Source organism: Geotrypetes seraphini, chromosome 6 (genome assembly GCF_902459505.1).
Source record: "Geotrypetes seraphini chromosome 6, aGeoSer1.1, whole genome shotgun sequence".
In the NCBI taxonomy this organism is placed as follows: Eukaryota; Metazoa; Chordata; class Amphibia; order Gymnophiona; family Dermophiidae; genus Geotrypetes; species Geotrypetes seraphini.
In genome coordinates, this window is record NC_047089.1 from 27,018,709 (window position 1) to 27,045,328 (window position 26,620).

The 26,620-nt window shown below is 39.0% G+C and overlaps 1 protein-coding gene across 5 annotated transcripts in view; it reads left to right on the plus strand.

Moving 5' to 3' along the window:
* DEUP1 (deuterosome assembly protein 1) overlaps positions 1 to 26,620 on the plus strand; it is a 70,332-nt gene that overhangs the window by 29,257 nt on the left and 14,455 nt on the right. For 4 of the 5 annotated variants that reach the window (XM_033948618.1, XM_033948619.1, XM_033948620.1 and 1 more), the window contains exons 5-11: positions 1,118 to 1,252; positions 6,267 to 6,380; positions 10,062 to 10,313; positions 13,455 to 13,600; positions 14,817 to 14,907; positions 16,064 to 16,243; positions 24,358 to 24,551. In XM_033948618.1, coding sequence (XP_033804509.1) covers positions 1,118 to 1,252; positions 6,267 to 6,380; positions 10,062 to 10,313; positions 13,455 to 13,600; positions 14,817 to 14,907; positions 16,064 to 16,243; positions 24,358 to 24,551 — 1,112 coding nt within the window. The remainder of the gene's footprint in view (positions 1 to 1,117; positions 1,253 to 6,266; positions 6,381 to 10,061; positions 10,314 to 13,454; positions 13,601 to 14,816; positions 14,908 to 16,063; positions 16,244 to 24,357; positions 24,552 to 26,620) is intronic. The other variant, XM_033948621.1, reaches the window with a different exon arrangement.

Consider the following 26,620-nt stretch of genomic DNA (forward strand, 5'->3'; position numbering starts at 1 on the left):
GAGCACTACACCCTTCCCCGACACCAGGCAACACTTCCCCCACACCACCTGACATCAGGCAATCAGGGCCTTAGGCCCCTTCCACTGCATCCCAAGATGCATTGGGAGGGGGTTGGCCCATCATTTGCAGCACATGGCCCTGTAGGCAGGAGGGAGTGGGCTTCCCTCATGTTGATTTTTGCATGGGAAGGTATGGGGTGTTGGGTGATGTGGTGGTGGTGTTGCCTGATGTCAGGTGATTGGGAGTGTTGCCTGGTGTCGGTGATGGGAGGGAGGGGTGTATGGCTCCAGCTGATCTTGGCAGGGGGAATCACCTTCAACTGAGCAGGCAGGAATCCCCAAAACCAGCTCAGCTGGAACCTGATTTCTTTGCCACAATCCAGACAAGATAGTTGGGTACATCTAGAAAACTTGCTTTTGTGTGTTTTTCACGTAGATGGTTTTATTTTTGAAAATGGCCAAAAAAGGTAGACATCCTAAGGACCAAAACTTATACCTAGGCCATTTTCAAAAATAAAGGATAGATGTCTGGCAGCTTTGAAAATGAACATTTTTTTTCTCCTGGATTTGTTGACGTCCTGTCCTGCCCAAAACATCCAACCTTACTATCGAAAATGCCCCTCACTGTGTTTGAATTTAAGAAACCATGAGACAGACACGTGGGATCTCTTAGGGAGAAGAGGAGATAGTGGATGCTGCAGATAGGCAGACTGGATGAACCTTTTGGCCTTTAATCTGCCATCATGTTTCTCTGTAACCAAAGGCTTCAAAGAACAGGATAACCTGGTATTTTGTACTGGCACCTTTTTTTTTGCTAGAAAATGCACTTGAACCCCAATATAGTGGAAACTGTGGACTCTGTTGAATGTAATTTTAGCAGAACAAAAGAACTAACCAGTGAATCTGTATTTAACAATAAGGTAATGAGCCCACAGAGAGATTTCAAGCCTTAGGCCTATTCAGCCTCAACAATTATGTTTGAATAATTGGTGCTGTGGTACAAAGATTCACTAATTAAGTGTTTTAGAATTTTTGCACTTTCTAAAATCAGCAGTTTTCACTACAAAAAGAAAGATAAAAGTTTTATTTAAAAAAATGTTTTCAAAAATCTTTCCAGCTTTCAAAACTGAAGCATAGCTATGAAAAGCTACAGTTGCACCACAAGAAACAAGTTGGGTCTTACAGGACAGAACAATCTCTAGAATGTGATAGTACACAGAGTGAGCTGAACAGATTGAACCAGAAATTAAAGGTAACTATTTTATTCCAGAAGAATAGATTTACAATGTACTTATTTAATATTAAATAATCCCATGCAATTGATCAGTATATGAGGGCTATTCAAAAAGTATCAGACCTTTATTCATAAAAAAATACTCATATTCAGATACAACAATCTTATACTAATCTCCTTCAAAGTAGTCCCCTTGGGCTGACACACACTTCTTTTGCCACTGTTGGAAGCAGCGCTGGAACGCCTCTTTTGAGATTGCTCACAACTGGTCCATCGCATTCTGCATGATGTCTTCTCTTGACTGAAATCTGGTCCCTTTCAGGGGCATTTTCAGCTTGGGAAAAAGCCAGAAGTCACACGGAGCCATGTCAGGAGAATAGGGTGTGTTGTTTTTGGCCAGGAAACTCTATATCAAATGTGAAGAATGGGCAAGTGCGCTATCATGATGGAGCTGCCAATTACCTGCTGTCCACAGGTAAGAACATAAGCATGGCCTCTGCCGAGTCAGACCATGGGTCCATCACGCCCAGCAGTCCGCTCCTGCGGCGGCCTCCCCACGTTCACGGCCTGTAAGTGATCTTATACTTAAAACATTCTATTCCCTAATCATTTAATATCCTGTAGGTAACCCTCTAACTATACCCTTCAATCCCCTTTTCCTTCAGGAAATCATCCAATCCCATTTTGAAACCCAAAAACGTACTCTGCCCTACCACCTCCTCTGGAAGTGCATTCCAGGTGTCCACCACCCTCTGAGTGAAGAAGAACTTCCTAGCATTTGTTTTGAATCTGTCTCCTTTCAATTTTTGCGAATGCCCTCTTGTTTTTGTTTCCCGCGCTAGTCTGAAGAATCTGTCCCTCTCTACCTTCTCCAAACCCTTCATGATCTTATAAGTTTCTATCATGTCTCCTCTAAGTCTCCGCTTTTCCAGGGAAAAGAGCCCAAGCTTCTCTAGCCTTTCAGCAAATGAAAGGTTTTCCATGCCTTTTATCATCCTTGTTGCTCTTCTCTGAACCCTCTTGAGTATCGCCATATCCTTCTTAAGGTACGGCGACCAGTATTGAGCGCAGTACTCCAGATGCGGGCGCACCATCGCCCGATACAGTGGCAGGGTAACTTCCTTCGTTCTGGTAGTGATACCTTTTTTGATAATGCCCAGCATTCTATTTGCCTTCTTTGAGGCCACTGCGCATTGTGCTGCTGGCTTCATTGTGTTATCCACTAAAACCCCCAAGTCCTTTTCCAATTTGCCTTCTCCCAGCACCATCCCCCCCATCGTGTAGTTATACATCAGGTTTCCTTTCCCTATGAGCAAGACTTTACATTTCTCTACATTGAAGCTCATCTGCCATTTGTTTGCTCACTCACTCAGTTTGTTCAGGTCCCTTTGTAGTTCTTTGCATTCCTCCACAGTTTTAACCCTACTGGAGAGTTTCGTGTCGTCTGCGAATCTTATAACTTCACTCTTCATCCCTGACTCCAGGTCATTTATGAATATATTGAACAGCAGCGGTCTCAGTACTGACCCCTGCGGGATGCCACTCATGACCCCTTTCCAGCCAGAGTAGTGTCCCTTTACTCCTACCCTCTGCTTCCTGTCTGCCAGCCAATTTTTGATCCATCTGTGCACTTCCCCTTCCACCCCATGGTTCCACAGTTTCCTTAGTAGGCACTCATGGGGTACCTTGTCGAAGGCTTTCTGGAATTCCAGATATATGATATCTATGGGGTCACCTTTGTACAATTGTTCGCTTACCCCTCAAAAAAGTGCAGTAGGTTCGTTTGGCATGATCTTTTTTTACAGAAACCATGCTGGCTTGTTCTCATCAGATTATTTCTTTCTATATGTTCATTGATACTGTCTTTGATCAATGATTTGGCCATCTTCCCCGGAACTGAGGTTAAGCTCACCGGTCTGTAGTTCCTCGGGTCGCCTCTTAATCCTTTTTTTTAAAGATAGGTGTAACATTTGCTATCCTCCAGTTCTCCGGAATTACCCCTGTTTTCAAGAATAGGTTGCAAATCTGCTGCAGCAACTCTGCCGTTTCGTCTCTGAGCTCTTTCATTACTCTTGGGTGGATTCCGTCTGGGCCCGGAGATTTGTCAGTTTTTAATCTATCTATCTGTTTGAGTACATCATTAAGGCTTACCTCCATGCATGATAATTTTCCCTCCTGATCCCCCTTGAAGATTTTTCTGGTTCCGGCATGTTGGATGTGTCCTCCTTTGTGAAGACCGACAAAAAGAACATGTTTAGTCTGTCTGCCACCTCTTCTTCCTCCTTCACCACTCCCTTCCTGTCTCCCTCATCCAGCGGTCCCACCTCCTCCCTCGCCGGCTGTTTTCCTTTCACATATTGGAAGAATGGTTTAAAATTCCGTGCTTCCCTGGCAAGTCTCTCTTCATACTCTTTTTTTGCTTTTCTGACCATGCGATGACATTCTTTTTGATGCTTCCTGTGCTCTTTCCAATTTTCCTCGGTTTTATCCTTTTTCCACTTCCGGAATGATGTTTTATTGTCCCCTATCACCTTCTTGACTTCATTGGTTATCCATGCCGGGTCTTTTGCTTGATTCTTTTTGCACCCTTTTCTAAATCTGGGTATATATAGGTTTTGCGCTTCATTTACTGTGTCTTTGAATAAGGACCAGGCTTGCTCCACCATCTGTGCTTTCCTGGAGCTGTTCCTGAGTTTCATCTTCACCATTTGTCTCATGGCATCATTGTTCCTTTTCTTGAAGTTAAACGTTGTTTCAATGGTTCTTTTCCCCGGCTGTTTATATCTCACAGTGCTACGAAGGCAAAACAGAACCTCTTGGTAGTACCCCTTGGTGATGGTTGTGCCGTGTGGTGCGTATTTGTGATGAACCACGCCACTGAAGTCAAAGAAGATGGTCAGCATGACTTTGACATTGCTGCGGACCTGCCTTGCTTTTTTTTTGGCCTTAGGAATGTTGAATGCTTCCATTGTGATGGCATCATCTTGGTTTCTGGGTTGTACCCATTAACACCAGGACTCATCACCAGTGATCACTGTGCTGAGGAAGTTGGGATCACTGTTCACAGTCTCCAGCATGTCCTGTGCAATTGCCAAACGGAGTTGCTTCTGCTCGATCGTTAGCAGCTTTGGTACAAACTTCGCTGAAATTCTCCTGAAGCCCAAATCCTCAGTCAGAATGGAATGAACAGATCCAACGCTGATGCTGTAGAAAGATTTATGGTCCACTAATCAGTTATATAAACAAATACGTGCCGGTTAGTTTCTAAGGAAGACCATAATATCTCATCCAGGTTCAACTTTCTTTGCCTACTAACACGACACAAAACCCAGGCTAATGAGAAATACTTTTATTATGAAAATAGAAAAATATAATTCAAAAGCCATCAGCAATAACTAAATATTGTTCACAAAATATCCGATTACATATATGAAACTCAGTACATAATTATTACAACACATTTGCTAGATAAATAAGTAAAACTAATTCTTACACACACTAAACAATTCCTTATAATAACAATTCCTGATTAGCAGCAATCTATTGCAATTATCACCAAGAGTAGTTTTACAAGCCTTATCCTATATCACAATAGTATTCTCTATCTAACCCCAGCTGATAAGATAATAAGTTCCTTATCTCACCATTCAATTAGGCCTTAGCACAGAATCAGGTGAAATGGAAGACGTCTCTCCTCAGCTTAGCAGATATAGAAATCCTTCTGTTACAGGAACAAGAGTTCGTCAGCCACTGACACGGCTTTAATTTAGGTTGGCAGCAAAGGTTTCCTTGATGTGATGGAATTCAGATCTGTTTAAGGTCCGATTCGCTTTCTCTCAGGCAGAGAGACACACGAGGTAACTGTTCAGGTCTTAATTATTATAAAAGATGTGCGTGGAGAACACCTGTGATGAGATACGAGTTCACCCACATCCTAACACAGACTAAATTATAATTAGCACCTTTTCACTTGGATCTCGTCAGATGACCTCTTCGGACCAATCCAGAAATAGAACTTAGATGAATAGCCTTTCTGTATAATGTCTCGTACAGCCTGGGAGACACAAGCGCCTTCGTTAGATAAGAAGTACAGGAGCAATTCCTCCCCCAAGATTCACACAGGCTAAGCATGAAGGCATAGATGGATGTCCTTGACTAGAATACTGTTCTGGTACATACCCAGAATGCATCAGGCAGAAACAGCAAAGATGTGTTCTTCTTTCTCTTCTTGCTAGGTTCAGGCTGATGATTTCTTGCAGACAATGGATCAGGCTTAAATGATGGTTCAGGCTTGATGATGTCATAGAGGCCTAACTTTCAGGTGCAAATAAGGAAACACTCCTACAATGCTCACCTCGTCTGCAAGTTCTCTGATCGTGATTCGACGATCCTGCATCACTTGAGTCCTCATAGGGCCTACCAGAACGTGCTTCACTCTCCACTGATGTGCGGCCATCTCTGAAGCAGTTGTACCACTCCTTTATCTGTGTGGTGCCCATTGCTTCATCCCCAAAGGCCTGTTGAATCTTGCGGATCATTTCCACTTGGGAATCGCCAAGCGTTACACAAAATTTAATGCAATAGTGATCAACTTTTTCTGTCATTTTGTCAAAAATGAAAATCAGAAGGCGCTCACTTGCACTTCCTCACTCATCGACGGTCTGCTAGCGACTGACAGCTTCTGAGGCAGGAAAAAATTCAAGCATGCGCATTAAGGTCACCTACATATATGCACCAAACCACGCCTCCCTAGCTTTATTTGTTTACGCAAGCAAAATTAAGGTCTGATACTTTTTGAGCAGCCCTCGTATATAACATCAAAAGGCATAGGTCTGATATAATTTAGAACCAGCCTCGTAGGCATCAGATGAATGGGGAACGTGTTATGGCATTAACCCGATAGTATTTGTATACACTGCTGACTATTAAAATGATGATTAACCTGTACAACCCTTTGTAAATGACAAACTGTAATTTAGTAAGAAACTGATATTTAAATCATGTACTAAATATATATTATTGTGTTTTTAAGGAATTCAAAGCAAAATCAAAGGAGTGGGAAAAACAGAGGATACTGTATCAAAACCAGTTGGGAACTTTAGATCACCAGCGAAAATCACTGGCGGAAAAATGTAAACTATTTCAGGTACTACAAAGGAAACTAGAATAAATTAGCTTTTTGAGTTACATTGGTTTTCTCTTGAAATGTCTAAAGAAATGATTTTAACAAAAATGAGAACCTTACTTCATCTCCCATTGTCAGTTATCCCCTTTTTTCCAGCCTATATGGTACCTTTTTCTTGCTTTCCAAAAATATACCACCAATCTAGTTTAGAGAGAGCACCCAGCAGAAAGACAGCCACCTTCCAGGTAGAGCTTTTCTACCCCTTGATGAAGGACTAACTGTGTAGTCAGCGGGATCCTCCTACATGGTCAATGCATATTGCTGTTTTGAAAGGATATGAAAGTTGTACAAACACTGACCTTCAGCCAGTTTAAAAAAGTATTTAAACTTCCACACTGAAGCCTTAGCCAGCAGTTGGGAAGAAGAGATTTAAATCTCAAGATGTGCAAATTAAATCTTGTTAAGCAGCTTTACCTAGGACTAAGAGGAGGAAGTCATGGATTATCAAAAGCCTGCCCTTCTTTTTATCCCCAAGGGATTCAGTGCTCTGGATTCAATGTTTCTGAGGTCTTTACAGATTTACCCCGTTTTTTATTCTTTTAATGCTTTCTGGATCATTCAAAAAGAGATGGAAAGAATATACAGAAAATCTATACAAAAAAGGCAATAAGGATAAAATTGGGGAAATTGAACTGGAAACTGACGCCGAAGAAGAACCAGATATTGTTAAAGAAGTCTTAGCAGCAATTAAAGCTTTATTGAAAAACAAGTCACCTGGTATCGACAGTATTTCAATTGAATTAATCAAAGGCTCAGTAGTTACTATCATGGCTCTCCCTTGATTGTGTCAACAGATCTGGAAAGAAAAAACATGGCCAACCGATAGAAGATCACTGTTCATACCTATACCAAAGAAAGCTGACGCTAAGGACTGTAACAACTACAGAACAATTGCATTAATTCCACACGCCAGCAAAATATTGCAGAAAATAATACAATCATACGTTGAGCAAGAACTACCCGAAGTTCAGGCTGGTTTCAGAAAAGCTTGAAGAACATTATTGCCGATGTTAGATGGATATTGGAGAAGAGCAAAGAACACCAAAAGCCCCTATATTTTTGCTTCATCTTTTTTTTTTTTTTTCCATTTGATCTTTAACAATTTCCAATTTTCCTTGATTCATGCTTCATATGTCCCATGTTCCTATGCTAAGAATATCTTTACAGCTTCTGATCTTTTTTGTCCATCAACATCAGCATCAGGATGTCTCTGGGTGATCAGCTCTTCCCTAGTAACATGGTGAGTGCCTTTCAACTTAGGGGGCCACCTTCCATAATTATATATTGATACTTTGTCTCATCATCAAATGTTTTTGGCAGAATATACAAGTAGATTGCAGGACCTTTCTTTTGCGCAGTATAAATTCAATGATGTCACATCAGACGCAATCCTCTGCCTCCAACTCTGTCTGTCTACTACTGCCCAGATGGGTTGGTGCATCGTAGTATTTGTGGTGCTGCCTTTTCATAAGTAGAGTTTTTGCTGTTTGAATCATAGGAATTAATGCTACTGTTGTATGGCAAGTTTGTTACATTTATATTAGGAATTTTTTCCTGGTTTTATATTTTACATAGTGGAAAGATTTGTTGCTATTACTCGGATAACAAAAACTAACTCCCCCCCCCCCAAATAAAAAAAAAAAGACCACAATAAGACAAGATGTGGGTGGAAATATGCACATTCTGATTCCAAGGAGAAATTTTTAAAAATAATTTTATAATATAATAGGAGTTATCGGTGAGATAATAGTGTTCACCAGCACTATTAATTAAAATGATTTTAACTAAAGGCCAAAAGGGCTATTCTGTCACTACTATATTGCATCTTCAAAATTTCTCTTAAACTTGTTGTTTTTATGGTGTAACATTTAATAGATAGTCCACAAAATAAATGTGCATAAGAACACTCTCTAAACAAATCATAAAGTTTCAGATGGTTGCAACTGAAGCAAGCTATTCAGGAGGGGTTCCCTGAATGGAAAAATCTTAATAATCAGTATAGTCTGGAATTCTTATGCTTTCAGGCGGATTTCTTGGGACACCAGGCCGCACAGTGGTATAAATTGATATCTGGCTTTATGAATAAAAAACCAAACACGGGTCTTAGAGACATTTGGAGAATTAAGATTAAGCACCAAATTTCTGCATCTCAGTGGCCACGAATTTGATCTTGGAGGATGAGATGTACAATGTCTGCATCTATGAGACAAACTTGGTTGTTTTTTTTTTTGTTACATAGAGCATTTTGGACCCCAGTTTGATTGCAGAAGTTGGATAGCTCTAAGTCTAATAGATGCTGGCATTGTAATCTGGAAGCAGGGACTCTGGATCATTTAATATTCTATTGTCCCTGTATCATGGCCTTTTGGAAATCAATTTGGTCTCAAATTAAATGTCTATTAGAGAATCTTGAAGCTCTATCATATGATACAATTCTATGTGGGATGTCAATGAGAATAAAAAATCAAATTTCATCAAGCAATAATAAACTTTTATTGATAATGACAGGAGTCGCCATACAACATATCACCAGGAATTGGAAAAATTATAGTAGACTTAACTATACTTTCTGGTGGAATTCGTTGTGCCATATTTACAAAATGGAAAGAACAATTGCCATACAAAAAGGAAATTATAATAATTTTAAGAAGATCTGGGGGCCATTGACAATTTATTGCAATGATTAGATGCCATTTTCCATTTACAATAAGGGAAGGGTGGTGGTATAAAGTTTTGTTTAAGGTTTACTTAATAGATATGAATGTAATATTTATGTGAAATTTATGATTAAAATATTTGTGGGAAGGGTGGGTCTGGAAAGGAATTAATTCATGTATTTAAGATAATAGAAAGAAATTCAAGTGATGTGTATTAATTTAAATGATGTAATATTGTGTACTTGATGAAAGATAAAAATGAATAGAATTTTTCTTTTTAAAAAGAAAACTCTCTAAACTAAACTAAATGTTAAGTTTATATACCGCATCCTCTCCATAGAGATGGAGCTCGGCACGGTTTATAGGAACTTTAATGTAAGGAAGGAAAAACATAATAAGAGTTAATGATTATAAAGAGGGTAGCGAGATTTACATTTTTGAGAATAGCCAAGTTTTCAGATGTTTTTGGAATAATTGGAAGGAGCCCAGATTCCGCAGTAGGGCAGGAAGGTTATTCCAAAGCTCAGTGATTTTGAAGAAAAGAGATTTCCCTAATTTTCCACGATAGATAATGCCTTTTTAACGAGGGGAAAGATAGTTTAAGATTTTGGATGGATCTGGTAGTGTCAGGTCTTGTAGAATTCCAAGATAGTGGAATTAGAGGAGGAAGAATGCCATGCATGTAACTGTCTTTTGTGCTCAAAATGAAAAAAAACTCAAACGGCACGTGGCAGCTGGTTAGGGCTGTTTGAGCTGCACAGTAACCTTGAGGGGCAAATCACCAAGAACTTTCTTTCTTTCTTTGTCTCCATCTGCTGGATGATGGGCATAATCTACAAGATATCTACTGATCTGGTAGAACTAAAGGAAAGAAAACTATTGAGTAAGATATACTTCCCCTTGCCATAGCTGTTGATTTTCGATCAACTAAAAATGACCTAGTTAAATAATAATGTAATAATGCATATATCCTTTGGTTCTGCAGAAACAGTCACAGAACCACCATACTTGGTTAACTGGAAGGAGGCCATTTCAAGATAGTTCCTTTACCAGCCTGTCAGAAATTAGACACTTGAGGGAACAACTACACACATCTCAGAAAAACATCATGAGCAGTGAAGGCATCATCACAAAGTTAAAATCTGATATGAATGAAGAAGCAATGAGTAAGACGAAGCTACAAGAAGAAAATCAGCGGCTCCTGCAGGAACTGAAAAAGTGCCAAAGACAGTTCCAGGTACAGAATTATAGTACCTACATTGCCACTGCGTAACAGCATATGTTAACATTGAGCATTCAGTCCATTTACAAAACGATCTTTTAACTTATTTTGACAAAATGTTTGCATGGTAGAGACTTTAAAGTATGATTTTCAGTGATTGGTAGGCTTCTAGATTTGGTACAGATATTTTAAATTGTGTGGAGGGTTTTCTTTGTAACTACAAGCTGCTTAGAGTTGCCAGAGAATGTACAATCATTCTGCCGTCCCTTAGGGACTGCTGGCTTTCTTTACCTCTGTTCCTTCCCTGCTTTGAGCAACTATAGTGCTTCTCTTCCTCCCCATCCTCCTCCCAATTCTAGTTTTAAAGCTGCTCCGCCTTTTTTTTTTATTATTATTTTTTTTTTAGGTTAGTTCCGGCAGCCTGGATTCCTTCTTAGTAAAGGTGAAGCCCATCCTTTTGAATAGGCTGTCCCTTCCCCAGAATGTTGCTCATTTTTTAACAAATATAAATCCCTCATCCATGCATCATTGTCTTCAGTAAGTATTTAAAATCTGGAGCTCTGCCTGCTTTTTGGGTTCTGCACATGGAACAGCACTTCTGATAATGCTATCCTGGAGGATTTGGATTTCAACTTTCTGCTTGAATTTGGCTTCCAGAACCTCTCCTGCATATTCCTACGTCATTAGTACCCACATGTATTGAGCAGGGGTGTAGCTACAGGTGGGCTAGACTGCCCAGGGATGTAGCTACAAGTGGGGCCGGCCTGCCCAATCTTGGTTCAGATCCACCCAGTCTCTCCTGCCATGGTAATCTGCTCAGCCACAATGTCTTTTTCAGGGCCACCCACTAGTCTCTCCTCCCACTGCGGTAATCTACACAGCTGCAGTGTCTGAAACTTTCAGGGCCACCCACCAAATTCTTCGCATGCCTTGGTAAATATTCTCCACATCCACAATAGGTCTCAGCCAGTGCAAGGCCAAAGCAGACTCCTTTGTGGACCATGGTGGACAACAGACAGTGGAATATGAATGAGGCACTGCAGGGGTAGCAGCGTTGGACTCTGGTGTTGAGCCAGGCTTGGGATTGGAGCCGGATGGAGCCTCTTAATTCTTCTGTGGGTTCAGTTACTCTGTCAGCTTAGTGGCACATGGTTGAGGCTATCTGCACTTTCCCCAGAGCCAGGCAGGCCTGCATGGTCATAGGCCACATCACTGAAGCTCTGGAAGGTTTTAATTAAAACAAAAATATTTTGTATTTAATGTTGCTGGGGGTGGATTCTAAAGAAGGTTGGCAGGCAGGAAGCAGCGGGTTGCAGTGAAGGGCCACTACTCAGGCTGGAGAAGGGTCACAAGCAGTGTCCCGCAGGGGTCGGTACTTGGGCCGCTGCTGTTCAATGTATTTATTAATGACCTGGAAACAGGGACAAAGTGCGAAGTTATAAAATTTGCGGATGACACCAAACTCTGTAGCAGGGTCTGAACTGTAGGGGAATGTGAAGAACTGCAAAGGGATCTGACCAAACTGGAGGAGTGGGCGAATAAATAGCAGATGAACTTCAATGTGGAGAAATGCAAGGTCATGCATATAGGGAAAAAGAACCCGATGTTCAACTACACAATGGGGGGGTTGGTACTGGAGGAAAGCAACCTTGAAAAGGACTTGGGAGTGTTGGTGGATATAACAATGAAATCGACGGCGCAATGCGCAGCGGCCTCTAAGAAAGCAAACAAAATGTTGGGTATTATCAAGAAGGGTATTACATCCAGAACGAAGGAAGTTATCCTGCCGCTGTATCGGGCGATGGTGCGCCCGCATCTGGAGTACTGTGTCCAATATTGGTCACGTATCTTAAAAAGGACATGGCGATATTTTAGAGGGTCCAGAGAAGAGCCACACTAATGATAAAGGGTATGGAAAATCTTTCATACGCTGAGAGGTTAGAGAAACTTGGGCTCTTCTCCTTGGAGAAGCGGAGACTCAGAGGAGACATGATAGAGACTTACAAGATTATGAAAGGCATAGAGAGGGTGGAGAGGGACAGGTTCTTCAGCGTACTGGGAACTACAAGAACAAGTGATCCAGTCAGTATCTTTACTGGATCCAGGCCTCATTCTTAGCAGTGAGCACATGTGCATAATCCTTCGCCAACTGGGAAATAATCATTCATGTGACACTCTATTTAAAAGACAAGATAGCACCCCTCTTGATGCTGGACTACTGTCTACATCTTAATATTGGTGAAGTGTTGAGGTAGTAGGGATATTATATAGAAAACAAAAACAAAAATTCTCTCAAATGTTAAATATCAACAACACAATTTGTCACACGGAAGGTCTGTGCGCTAGTGCTTAGGAAGAAAACTACAATCATAAGTGGAGGAAAAAAGCCTCAAGTACACTTATTGCAGCAATTTACATAAAGTAAAACATAGCTGCCTCCTCCTTATCATAGGCAAAAAAAAAACCCTCCACTGATTGTTTCTTCAAACTGTCACTAAGCAAAACAGAACCCTCCGTGTAAGCATGCCAGTCACTTATCTGCACTTTGTTGAAAAAGTTGCAAAGAGATTGCTCGTGATTTAAATGGACCCACTGTCCTTGGAATGGCTCTCAAACAACAAGAGACCTTGTTTCACCATGGAAATTTTGTCGGTGCATGGCCCATCTTCCTTTCCCTGAAGCAGCCTCCTCCTTCTGCTTTTGTGGAGAAGGGACCATGTTTGCTCTTCTCCAGTCCTCAGAGCCCACTCTTGACCGAAAAGCATTGAAAAGGTCAGACTTCCTAAATTCCTTTAGTACCCTCAGGTAATTATCCAGCCCTTTTGCTTTGTCCATCTTTTTAGTTTAGCTAGCTTCTTACAAACAATCCTCTGAAAATTGTCTACCACATTTCCATTCCTATTTTGTTTGTATCTTGTGGTCCTATTCCTGACCCTTCACGTGTGAACATATAGAGGTTGAAGCAATCAATACCTTTGTGTGTTCATCCCTAATGCGTGAACTCAGTAATGAGGCGTAACAGGTGTGTCTACTGGTCAGTTTAACTTTTTCTCATCTTTGATATTAGATATGTTCTCTTTATAAATATGAAAATTGTACCATTGTAGTAAATATAGGGGAAAGTATACCAATTCATATAAATTGTTTCCTTTCTAGAATCTGGAGTCAGACTTTTCGGAGGTTAAAACTGAGCTGCAGTTACGTGAAGATCTCTTAAGTGCTGTTGAAGTGGAACAGATGCATATGCATAAAGAATTAGCAAAATTCAGAATATATAGGAGTATAGAAGAGAATACAAAAAGGTAATTTTTTAAAAATAGACATTTAAGCTCAGTTTTGCATAAGCCATTCTGAGAGGAAAAGGTATGTCCAAATCTGGACATTTATAATTTGTGTTTTACAAAAGACTTGGGCCCAGATGCACTAAAAGGATCGGTAAGACCGTGTGGGTATAACTAATGGGCAGACTGGATGGTCCGTTTAGGTCTTTATCTGCCGTCATTTACTATGTTACTATGATATTTTGGAATTCCGAAATGCAAACTTTAGCATTGCTTTTAAAGGCTTTTGTCTTGTATTTAGTAAGGGAATGATTTCTCCCCCTCCCCCCCACAAAAAAAATGTTCTGCATGTAAACTAGTGTTTACTTTCAGAAAATAGCATTTGGAAAATGACCCTCTTCCTATATGTGAGGAAAATTATGTGTACTGGCCACATGACACTGAGGCACTTTATAACAGCATTCAAGCGCCCACAGTATTTAGACGCCATAGACCTTACTATGTCCCTTAATATGCTCAGTTGATTTGCTGCTACCCACATGGCGTAAGTACCAGGTTTTTTGTACATTTACACACACAAGTGATGTATATTGTATACACCCTATTATGGGTGATGTGAAGTGTATCTAATCTAATCTTCATTTTATATACCAAATCTACTCCCTAAGGAGCTTGACTCAGTTTACAGTTCATTAAAAAATGAAAACAGAAATTGGTTAGATTAGATGGATGGAAAAAGTTAGAAAAAAGTATGTTGAATTGCTTAAAATTACTATACGACAGCTAAAATCAAATTAACTATTGTGAAAACAACCAGGTTTTTAAACTTTTTTGAAAATTGATCTACCTGTCTTAGAGAATCTGGAAGTCCATTCCAAATTCTTACCAATTTAAAAGTAAAGGATTTACTAAGCTTCCCAGTGCATTTAATACCTTTCAGAGAAGGAAATGCTAATTTGTGAATTGTTGTAATTCTTGAATAGCAGGATCTAAAAGAATTCCCACTGAGGGGAATCAAAGAGTCAAATATTCCATAAAGGAGTTTGAAAACCACACATGCACACTTGTATATAGGGGAATCAAAGAGTCAAATATTCCATAAAGGAGTTTGAAAACCACACATGCACACTTGTATATGTTGGTATAAGCATAACGATGACTTAAGATTGTTATTTTATGCAACTTTCTCCAATGCATTTCCAAAAGGGGTTTTTTTTCTGTTTTATTTTATTGAAAGCCTTGGATCTTCTCACACACAAAGCCTTAAACTGAATGAAATTCAGCTTTTGAAGAAAAAAATGGCATTCCATATATCGGAACTACACAAAGTAAGTAAGGGTCTGTGAGAAAGCCAAGGGACTGACTATTTATTTCAAGAAGGTAAAGCTGGTGATGTAATTGTGAGAGCATTTATTGCAAAATAAAAACTTGAGAATAATGGTCGGTTAAGACTTCTAACCCCAGACTGTAGCAAAGTACCTTTTGGCTCTTAGCCACAGTAAAAGTTTCAGTATAACAAAACACTAAGGAGGGTAGTTGGTGGCATAGTGAGAGAAGTTTGCACCCAGGGTAAAGGCACCTGGCATCATTATGCCATGTGTTCCTCCTCCCCCCCCCCTCCCGGTACCTCTTCTAATCTTTATTGTTACACAAGTGGCATTGCTTCCACCTTATTCCTCCCTCTGACACCACTTCTGGTCCCTGTGAACAGGTCAACCATTTTTAACCTTGGCTTTCTTAACCACCCACTAGTCCACCAAGGACCCGCTAGACCTTTGGAGGGGGGCTAAAGGGGGATCCAGAATGGGGCCTGTTCATGGGAGAGGTTGGGAGGTAGAGTAAGATCATGTGGAAGGGTTTAGCTGTTGGGCTGAATATCAGTTTAAATAGTTAGCTGATCTGTTCACAAACCCCTTCCCTCATCACCCAGTTAGCTGAATACCACTGCTGCCAGGTTAGCTACCACTTCTGTTTGATTTCAGTCTTGGACTGCCCCAGTATTAACTGGTTAGTTCCAAGGTTGTGCCATTGCTTGTAACCATCTGGTTAAATGCTGCTGAATATTTGGACAGCCAGCTCAGTAGGGTTTAACTGGGCAGGAATTTACATTTTCATTATTTTGTTTCTTAAAACTAGTGAAAAACATATAATCTTACAGAGAATATACAGTGGCAGTACCTACAAAATGCTCTTTTTCCAGCCCATGTGGGATTCCAGAATTTTTTTTTTTTAAGCAAAATGTGTAGATTTGTTAAATGCACATATATTGGCTTGAATTCAGTAGAGGTTACAGAATTGTTCCTTTATTTTTTTATGTGTTTAACTGTTCCTCAAGAAGAGAATGAATGTAAAAATAGTTACCATGGTTTGTAGCAAAATATTAATGATAGTCACTGTGAATATTGGATCCTTCCTAAGACTATTTGATATGTTCAGCATTAAGAAAAATAAATATATGATCTTATTCTAACATGTTCTTTGCAGGTGAGGAATCTTCTTTTTTATCAGACGCAGCCTCACAGCTTTGATGAAAATTCTGATCTGATTGTAAAGTTCCATCAGAAAGATAACACTAAAGCAACAATTGTAGATAAATCCGATTTTCTGGAAGGACCGTTAATAACTGAGGTAGAGATGAAAGAAAAAAATATATTCAAGCAACAGGTATGCAAATAAACAGCATGTTTGTAAAACTATTCATTCCCTCATAATAAATGCAATGAAACTTGTGCACTCTTACTACACTGTTTTTTTTTGGTTGGTTTTTTTTTCAAATTCTTTATTCATTTAAAAAAAAAAACTTACAATAAGTGTAACAGCATTTATAGCATTTTAAACTCCAATACAACATTTAATATTCTATAAAGATCCATATCAGAATTTGTCCCCCCTCCCCCCTAATCAATTACATTCTTTAAATTTAAGAAAACCTACCATAAATTACCCCATTCCTATATACCTTATTTAATATTCAAATCAAAAAACCCTTCCCCCCTCCCCCACCCTGGATGTGCATTTTTAAGGGGAAATATAATATTCAATCATTACAATATTTTGTTAATGGCTCCCAAATCTCCTGAAATTTTCTAAAATTCCCTTGCTGTGTGGCTGTTGTCCTTTCCATTTTATAAATGTGACATAAAGAGTTCCACCAGAAGCTGTAATTAAGTCTCTTCCAATTTTTCCAATTACTCGTAATCTGCTGTATGGCAACCTTACTACACTGCTAACACATTCAAACACCAAAATAAAATGCAGATGTAGTATATATCTGGATCTTCTTTACTATCTTCAGCTTTTCCTTTTTTTAAAAAGGCTTAATCTATGGAGTCTCTTAGACAGAAGTACTTAGGGTGGCTAGGCAGGTATGAAAGGGGGCAAGTAAAATTGATATTTCCACATATTTGTATCCATCCTCAAAGCATGTTTCCTACCCTCTTAAAACTGGCTATAAAGACATTACAAGAAAAAAAAATTAAAAAAACCAAGGGCCTTCTGTGGAATTTAAAAAAAAAACGCTAGGCATTTTAATTACTCAATAGAATCATTCAACTAATTCTCTTTTACTAGTGCTAGAGAAGCAGAATCTCATATTTCACCCTCTGAGGTCTTCTATGAGTCTAAGTCAAAGCACGTTTGGGAGCTTCTCAGAGGAGAGGCCCACTGTCTCCCTCAGACCCTGTTCACACCACATAAGAAATGTAACCCCCCCCCCCACTAGAGAAGCTCTTTTATCTATTTTATGAAGGAGATGACTCAAGCTGTCCCATTTCAGTTAGAAATGGAAGAAGAGCCCAGGGCAGAAACTTTGGATATTCTCCAATACCTTGTCATTATCCCTCACCCACTCCTGAATCCTGTGGCAGTGACCATTCACAGAATCCTAAAGGACATATAGATGTGAATGTGGGAGACCCCTTTCTCTCCATCTCCTTTTAATAATTTGATTTGAAGGATATATGGCGTATTCTTCATTTTAATGATCAGGAATTTTCATTTTGTTCACAGGTTCATAAATCATTTTCAAGAATAGATTATATTTTTATTTCAACACATAAGGTGAAACAAGTGATTAAAGCTTCCATAGATCCTATTATTATTTCAGATCACGCGGGAGTATGGATAGAATTACAATTGGATCAATTGGAAAATGGAAGACCTCCTTGGAGATTTGATAATGCATTGCTTGTGGATGACAAATTTTTGGAAAATTTTAAAACACAAATTAATGATTTCTTTCAAATGAATTTAGTGGAAGATACATCTATTGAGAATGTATGGGATGCATTTAAAGCAACCATGAGAGGTAATATTATATCATATTCAGCTTATGTTAGGAAACAGATTAAAAAGCAGTATATAGAGTTAGAAAAAGAAATTAAAATATTAGAAGCTAAATTGGTTATTAAATGGGAACACGAGGTTTTACAAGCTCTTTTGAAAGTAAAAGGTAAATATAATGAATTAACTTCAAAAATGATAAGAAGAGATTTGTTTTCCAAGCAAACAATGTATTATGGAAATTCTAATAAGGCGGAAAGATTATTGGCAAATTATCTTAAAGCAAAAAAAAGAAAAACTAATGTTAATGGAATAAAAGATGTTAATGGTATAATAACAAATCAAACAGATATAATTTTAAAACAATTTCTAAAATTTTATAAGGACCTGTATTCTTCGGAGCCTTATTTGGAGAGACAAAAAGATGGTAAAAATTTTTTAGATTTAATTAATGGACCGAAGGTTCCTGATCATATAAAACGGAGTTTAGATGAACCTATATCATTAAAAGAATTAGAAACAGCATTGAGATCTCTTAGAGTTGGATCCGCTCCAGGTGGTGATGGTTATACAGTAGAATTCTATAAAACATTTCAAAATGTCATTTCCCCATTTTTACTAAATTTATATCAAACACAACTTATAAAAGGTGATATTAAAGGTACTATGGCTGAATCAATAGTAATAGTTTTGCCTAAGCCAAATAAAGATCCTACTTTGGTTTCAAACTACAGACCTATATCTTTAATAAATGTTGATAACAAACTTTTGGCGAAAATTTTGGCTTTGAGATTAGCCAAAGCTCTCCCACACATTATAGACACGCATCAGACTGGTTTTATTGCTAAAAGGCACTCCTCTAATAACTCTAGATTATTGTTTCATATGTTAAATTTATAAAAAAAAATGGATGAACCGGCTTTTACAGTTTCATTAGATGCAGAAAAAGCGTTTGATAGAGTCGAATGGAATTTTATGTATCAAGCTTTAGAGTGGTTTGGTATAGGTTCTGGATTTATACAAATGGTAAAAACATTGTATAGCTTCCCGATTGCAAGATTAAATATTAATAATATAATATCTGAAGGTTTTAAATTGCAGAGGGGAGTTAGACAAGGTTGTCCATTATCTCCTTTGTTATTTGATGTTGTATTAGAACCCTTACTATTATCAATACAGCAAACAAGGGGAATACAGGGTATTCTATACTCTGATATGGAATATAAAGTTTCAGCATATGCGGATGATATTTTACTTTATTTGAGAAATCCAGAATCTACCTTACCATGTCTATTAGAATTAATTGATATGTTTGGTAAATTTTCAGGTTATAAAATTAACTGGAGTAAGTCGGAAATTATACCTTTAAATGTTCACTGTGTAAAAGGACTATTTAAAAACTTTCCGTTCATATGGAAGGAAGAAGGATTTAAATATCTTGGCATTCAAGTTAAAAATACAATTGAAGATACTGTAAAAGAGAATGAAAAATTTGTATTAAAAAAAGTTACGGAGTTGTGTGAGCAATGGAACCCTTTACATATTTCTTGGTGGGGGAGAGTTCAAACTATTAAAATGATGATGTTGCCTGTAGTTTGCTACCAAATGAGTATGATACCTATTTATTTTCAGGGGTCCTTTTACAAAAAGCTTAATAGCATTTTAACAAAATTTCTTTGGCTTGGTAAAATACCTAGAATAGCCTTAGTAACTTTGCAAAAATCAATTAAGGAGGGAGGGGTAAATTTTCCAAATTTTTATAGGTACCATCAAGCCTATATTCTACGTCAGGGTATGTATTGGATCCTCCCAGAACTTATAGATAATGCACCAGATTGGTTGTATTTGGAATGGCGCCTTATGTTTCCCCTAAATTTAGTTCACCTTCCAAGTATTAACATGCCTAGAAGATACAGAGAAAATAAAATATTAATGGATACTTGGAAAACATTGAGGTTTATTAGTAAATTAACACCTATCCCAATAAACAAGTCAACTAATCAGTCTCTATGGATAAACTCCAAGATCAAAATTGGCGGAGCTCAAATCCTTTGGAAGAACTGGATTATTGCAGGCATTAGATCTCTAAATGATGTTATTTCAGAAGGTAAACTGCCTGATTTTTCACAATTGCAACATAAATTTGGTCTTAGTAAAACACAAAGTTTTAAATGGTTGCAATTGAAGCAGGCCATTCAGGCTGAATGGAAAACATTGAATAATCAATATAGTTTAAAGTTCTTATGTTTTCAAGCAGACTTCCTAGGGCATCAAGCCGCATTGTGGTATAAATTAATATCTGGATATTTGAATAAAAAACCAAAAAATGGTCTAAGAGACATTTGGAGCATTGAGATTAAGCATCAAATTACTGCATCTCAATGGCCACTAATTTGGTCTTGGAGAATGAGATGTACAGTGTCAGCATCTATGAGACAAACTTGGTTCTTTTTATTACATAGAGCTTTTTGGACCCCTACACGTTTGCAAAAATTAGATAGTTCCAAGTCCAATAGATGCTGCCACTGTAATCTGGAACCTGGGACGTTGGATCATTTACTGTATCATTGTCCCTACATTAAAAGTTTTTGGAATGCAATTTGGCCACAAATTAATAAATTGATGGAAAATCATGTAGCAATATCATATGATACAGTATTATTTGGAATTATGATGAGAAAAAAAAGTCAAATTTCACCAGAAAATAACAAGCTTTTATTAATTATGACAGGGGTTGCCATCCAGCATATAACCAACAATTGGAAGAATTATAATAACCTAAATTATACATTTTGGTGGAATACAATATGTCATATATTCAAAATGGAAAGAGCAATAGCAATACAATGTAATGTAATGTAATGTAATTTATTTCTTATATACCGCTACATCCGTTAGGTTCTAAGCGGTTTACAGAAAATATACATTAAGATTAGAAATAAGAAAGGTACTTGAAAAATTCCAGAGGGAATACAAAGAGGGACATATACTAAATTTATAAAAATATGGGGGCCATTGACAAAATATTATAATGAATAAATAGTAGGATTTCTTCTTCTTTTCTTCTTTTCAATATCTTCTTTGTGACACACATGAAGGGGTGGGTAGTGAAAATAATTTTTACATCATATGCTATAATATGATATACAATATGTAATGAATGATTAAAAAGCACTAGAAGGGTGGGGGGAGGGAGAGGGGATAAAAATATGTTCAGAATATTATGTATTAGATATAAAAGTGATATTGTGTATTCATTAATTGTATTTCAATATTTTGTACACTTTATGTAAAATTTGAAAATGAATAAAAAGTATTAAAAAAAAAAAAAAATAAGAAGGCTCTGAGATCTAGGAAGCACAGCTTTTCTCAACGTTCCATAGTGATTGAATCCACTCTCAAGAGCCAAGAATTCCAGGACTTACTCCTCCAGTGTCCTGGAAGGGAGACTCGAAGATTAGTGTTTTCAGAATCGTATGCTCTTGTTGTCCATAGCATCCTATCACCTATTCATATGTGTATACTTGAGGAACATAGCACACAATGCTGTGGAATTTTGTAGACACTCTTCCTAACCGTAAGTCCAAGGAACTCTGATGGGCTCTAGCTTATCAATTTGGCTTTTTACATCTAACAGGTCCCATGAGATTTAAATTCCACTGTCTAATCACCTTTAAATACCATTACAGGTGTGGGCAACTCCCTTATATCTTCAGTAAAGACTGAAGCAAAGAATTCATTTAGTTTTGTTGATATGGCCTTGTGATCCCTGAATATCTCATTAATGATCCCTCACAGAGGCTGATTTTAATTGATGGCTGTGTTATAAACTCTTACTTTCTGTCCTCCCATGCTCCACCTCTATCTTTTCTAGCTTCCTGTTCCCCTAACTTTCATTAAGTGTTAGTCTCTTATTTCCACCATCTGTACTCATCCCCTCTCCAGCCTATCTTCCTGTCTCTCCTTTTCATCTTCTCCCTAGCCTCAGCTTCTTCCTCATTATTCAGTCCTTCTCTCAACTCTCAGTCCCTTTGTCTTATCTCTATTGAGACTCCCATTTCTTCCCTCTCACCTCCTTCAAAGGCCTTTTGTCCCTTTTCTTTGTCTCTCATCCTCTCCATAATTCTTTCAACTTCCTTCCAATCCTTCCTGGTTGTTCAAACCTTCCCTCATCCCTCTTTCTGCAGTATCAAGCCCTTCTTATAACCCTCACCAAATCACCTAGTCCCAATTGTCCTCTTAAACCTTGTCAGTTTCTTAATACCTTCTATCCCACTACCTAATCCCCAAGTTACCACTTTGTAGGGGATGCACTAAACTTACTGAGCGTCTAATGACCGGTTCTGCAATCGATTGGATTAACCGACCTGATGCACAAATCCGCTGGCCATGTGTTTCTCTGAGCGATCACTCATTCTCCAATCCAGTCATGCAAATTACCCCATTAATATTAAAATCCCTTGCAAACTAGCCCACCGATCGATGCCCTAAAATCCCACATAAAATCATGATTGCTCCTACTAACCTGAAATAGCCAACTGTTGGTAGACAGGTTTTTTGCTGGCATAGATTAAGCGTGTGTAACACCTGCAAAATCTGCCCCATTAAAAAAAAGAAAAAAATCCTTCCCCCACACTGATGGCCCTCCCCAAAGAGCTCCCCCAAACCAGCACCATGAACGGGCAGTGTGACCTCCATCCCCCCCCCCCCAAGGCAGTGAAAATGACAGCAAGAGGGATTCCCTCCTGCCTGGCCGAATACCCCCGCACCATGCCCCCACTCAGTCCGGACCCCCCATGTCACCAATCAGTCGGGGCCTTTGTCCCCTCCCTGTACATCATATGATGCACTGAGGAGGGGGAAAGCCGCTATTTTGGAGTGGTGGGCCTGAAGCAGGCTTCCTGCTTCCAACTTTTCAAAAAAGGTACGGGGGAAGTTCAGGGGGGTTGGTGGTGGGGGTTGTCCAGTGGCGGGAAGGAGTGGGCATCCCTCCTGCTGTGTTTTTTTTTTTATCCCTCCTGCCGTGTTTTGTTTTTTTTGTTGTTGTTTGGAAAGGGACGGTGGCTCGGGGATACCTGATGTGGGGGTGTCCTGTGTGGCAGGAGGGAGTGGGCATATCTCTTGCCTATTTTTGGGGAAGGGATTGGTTCAGGGGAGGGGTCAGTGGCATGGGGGTCCAGGACTGGGTAGGGGTATTCAGCCAGACAGGAGGGAGTAGGCATCCCTCTTGCTATTTTTGTTGCCATGGGGGGGGGAGGTTGGGGAAGGCCATCAGTGTGAATGCTTTTTTCTTTAATGGAGTAGATTGTGTACGCGTGTAACACATGCACAACATCTGTGCCATTAAAAAAAAAAAAAAAAAGAAGCCCTAACAGCAGTGACAGGAGGCTGCTTCCCCTGTCACTGCTGTTAGGGCTCTGCGCATGTGTCAGTCGCTCACTCAGTGATTGATCTGTCGGGTTTGCATGCAAATGATTTGCACCTCCATGAAAAATCATTTGCATGCAAACTTGGTAGCACATTGATCACTCGTCCAAAATCGGCCTGAGAATCAGCCAATAGCGATCCAGTTGGTATTACCAGTTATCTTAGTGCATCCAGGCTTAGTCCCTGCATTCTCATTCACAAATGATCCCTCCCGATACCCAGCCTATCTTAGTCTATCATCTTCTAGATTACCATCCAATCCCAGTCTATGCCAATGTTGTCCTGCATCTCTGTCTTCTATATTCCCCCTTTCTAGAATTTGCCTGTCTGCTTCTCCAGTATTCACTCACACTGTCTTCATAACCCTGTATTCATCTTTGCCTTTTCTCTACCTTCTTCTGTATATGTCTTGTCCACCGCCATTATCTCTTGTTGCTTCTCACTTGTCCAGCATCTTATTTTCTCACATCAGCCTCCTTCAGTTCCATTTCCCTTCTAGCCCCAAACATCAGCCCCCTTCCAACCTCTGCCCCCACAATTAAGCCTTACATTGCACCTAAAACATATTCCTTTGCTCCCACCACTGAGCTTAACCATGGCAATTTTGAAATATTAGAACAGGAGCTTCCAGTTTCTCGTAAGAGATGAGAAATGTCTGCTCTCGCCTTTCAAAAATGCCAGCGGAGCTACACAACTGTGGGAGCAAAGGAACAACAGTTGAGCCAATGAGGCTGCCTTTCTATTCCCTTAATCACTGGCACCTTGAGCCAGAACCTTATTGTCTTGCCCCTTAAGCTAACTGTTTAATGTTTAACTTTTTATTAATTAGACAGTGGTTAGCAATGCATAACTTATTGAAATAAGTAAAATTCTGTTTGTAGAGACTTTGTGAACCAAACACAAGTGATTAATTTAGAATTCCTGTCGTACAAAATATCTCTGCAAGGTAGTTTGGCTTCAAGCAGATTTTGATCTACCTTTATATACCAAGTTTCTTTGCTAAAATTTTATTTTAAGGCATATTTTGAGAACAAAAGAACTGACTAAAAGACCATTTTATTTTCTCACAGGGTATAAAATCTTTAAAGGAACAAGAAAGCTATACTACCCTTGAAAAACTGCAGTATGAAAATGGAAAGCTGCAAAATGACTTTATTAAAGCACAAGCTAAACTGGAATTACCTTCTGAGTCTGGTCATGAAAAGCCTGAAGAATCTCCAAACTATTCTGTTCATGATATCACAGAGATAAAAGCCAGTGAAAAGTACGTTTAAAATCATGCAAATGTTGGGGGGGTTCCCCAAAGTCTTGAAATGAGCTATTACATTACATTAGGGATTTCTATTCCTCCATTACCTTGCAGTATCAAGGATGTATTACAACAAGAACTTACTAGAAAAAAAAAAAAGTTTGGACATTTTCAAAGAGAGTAAGAATTGTGTATGGTTATTTGTTTGGGTAGTTGGCTTTAGTGAGAGGTGATGATTGAAACTTGCGGTGTTATTTCTTTTTTCAGGGCTTTCTTGAAGAGTATGGTCTTTATTTCTTTTCTAAAAGTCTTGTAGTCAAGGGATGCCATCAATAGATTGGCGATTTGGTTGTCTAGTTTGGCTGCTTGAGTGGCCAGGAGGCCATCATATAGTTTTTTCCGTTTGACCTCCTTAATTGGGGGGGTATGAGAATGGGATGTGAGTTTTCCTATGTCTGGTTGAGGTGTTGTGGATGAGGCGATTATTCAGGTAGATTGGACTGTCTCCGTATAAAGTCTTAAATAGTAGACAGTAGAATTTAAATTGTATTCTTGCTGGGATTGGAAGCCAGTGCGATTTGAGATATGCTTCTGTAATGTGGTCATGTTTCTTCAATGAGTAGATGAGTCTTAGTGCTATGTTTTGGATAGTTTGTAGTTGTTTTGTTATAGTTTCAGGGCAAGGGAGATAGAGGATGTTACAGTAGTCAAGTAGGCCTAGTATTAGGGACTGAATTATGAGCTGGAATCTTTATTGTGCTATGATAGAGACAATAAATAGCAACTACATGTCATACTAAAATCTCTTCACATGTGCATGCATGGTAATTTGCAAAAACACGTCAATAGTTAAAACAGTTGAAATAGGTTTTTATAAAATTGTGTGCCCAATGGGGGAGGAGGGGTAATTTTATAAGTATGCCTATGTGACACCTGTTCTATAAAGAAAATAAATATCTATCTATCTTTACAGAATTCTAAAATAAGAACATAAGAAGTTGCCCCCGCTGAGTCAGACCAGAGGTCCATCCTGCTCAGCGGTCCGCTCCTGCGGTGGCCCATCAGGCCTAGTGCCTGAACAGTGATCCCTGATTAATTTTATAACTTACCTCTAATCCCATCCCTATAATCTACCTCTACTCTTATCTGTACCCCTCAATCCCTTTATCTTCGAAGTACCTATCCAAAGCTTCTTTGAACCCCTGTAGCGTGCTCCTGTTTATCACATCCTCTGGTAGCGCGTTCCATGTATCTACCACCCTCTGTGTGAAAAAGAACTTCCTGGCGTTTGTTCTAAACCTCTCCCCTTTCAATTTCTCTGAGTGCTCCCTTGTACTTGTTGATCCCCTTAATTTGAAAAATCTGTCCCTGTCTATTTTTTCTATGCCCTTCATGATCTTGAAGGTTTCTATCATGTCTCCTCTAAGTCTCCGCTTTCCCAGGGAGAAAAGCCCTAGCTTTTTCAGTCTGGATAACTGGATATATATTGCACATATGCTGTTAAGCACAAGCATACCAGCCATAGAGCTGGCATACATACCTGTGCCTAAATGCCAGAGATACTGCATAACTTATAGTATTCTATAAATTACATCTGTAAGTGTAAGTCCCTTCCACACTCCACCCAAACTCTGCCCACCTGTAAAATATGCACTTATTTACAGAATAAACAAATACAACAGGCAGTATCCCAACAAAACATCCAATCCAGTAAAAAAACAAAAGAAGAAGGAACAGATGCTTCCACGCCTGAGCTGAGTCAAACAGTAGCTTTTATTTGTAGGGAAACTTAAACCCACAAATATAAGGAGACCCAACAAAGTCTAATGGCACACTTGAGACAACAAGAAAACACTTGAAATCCCAGTGTGTGCAGTAAAAGAAAATCTGAATATATGCAAGTAGTTAAACTATAAACTCAGATCAACAACACCAGTTGTCATTACAAGACTGTTAGAGGGAAGCCTGCGCTTTTTCACTTTCAGTGTTTTACAGGGTGGTATTGATCCCTCACCATAGCTCATACATTCCAAGGAGAGCTCAGACATAGGGCCTCTTTTTTACAAAGCCGATGCGCTAGTGGC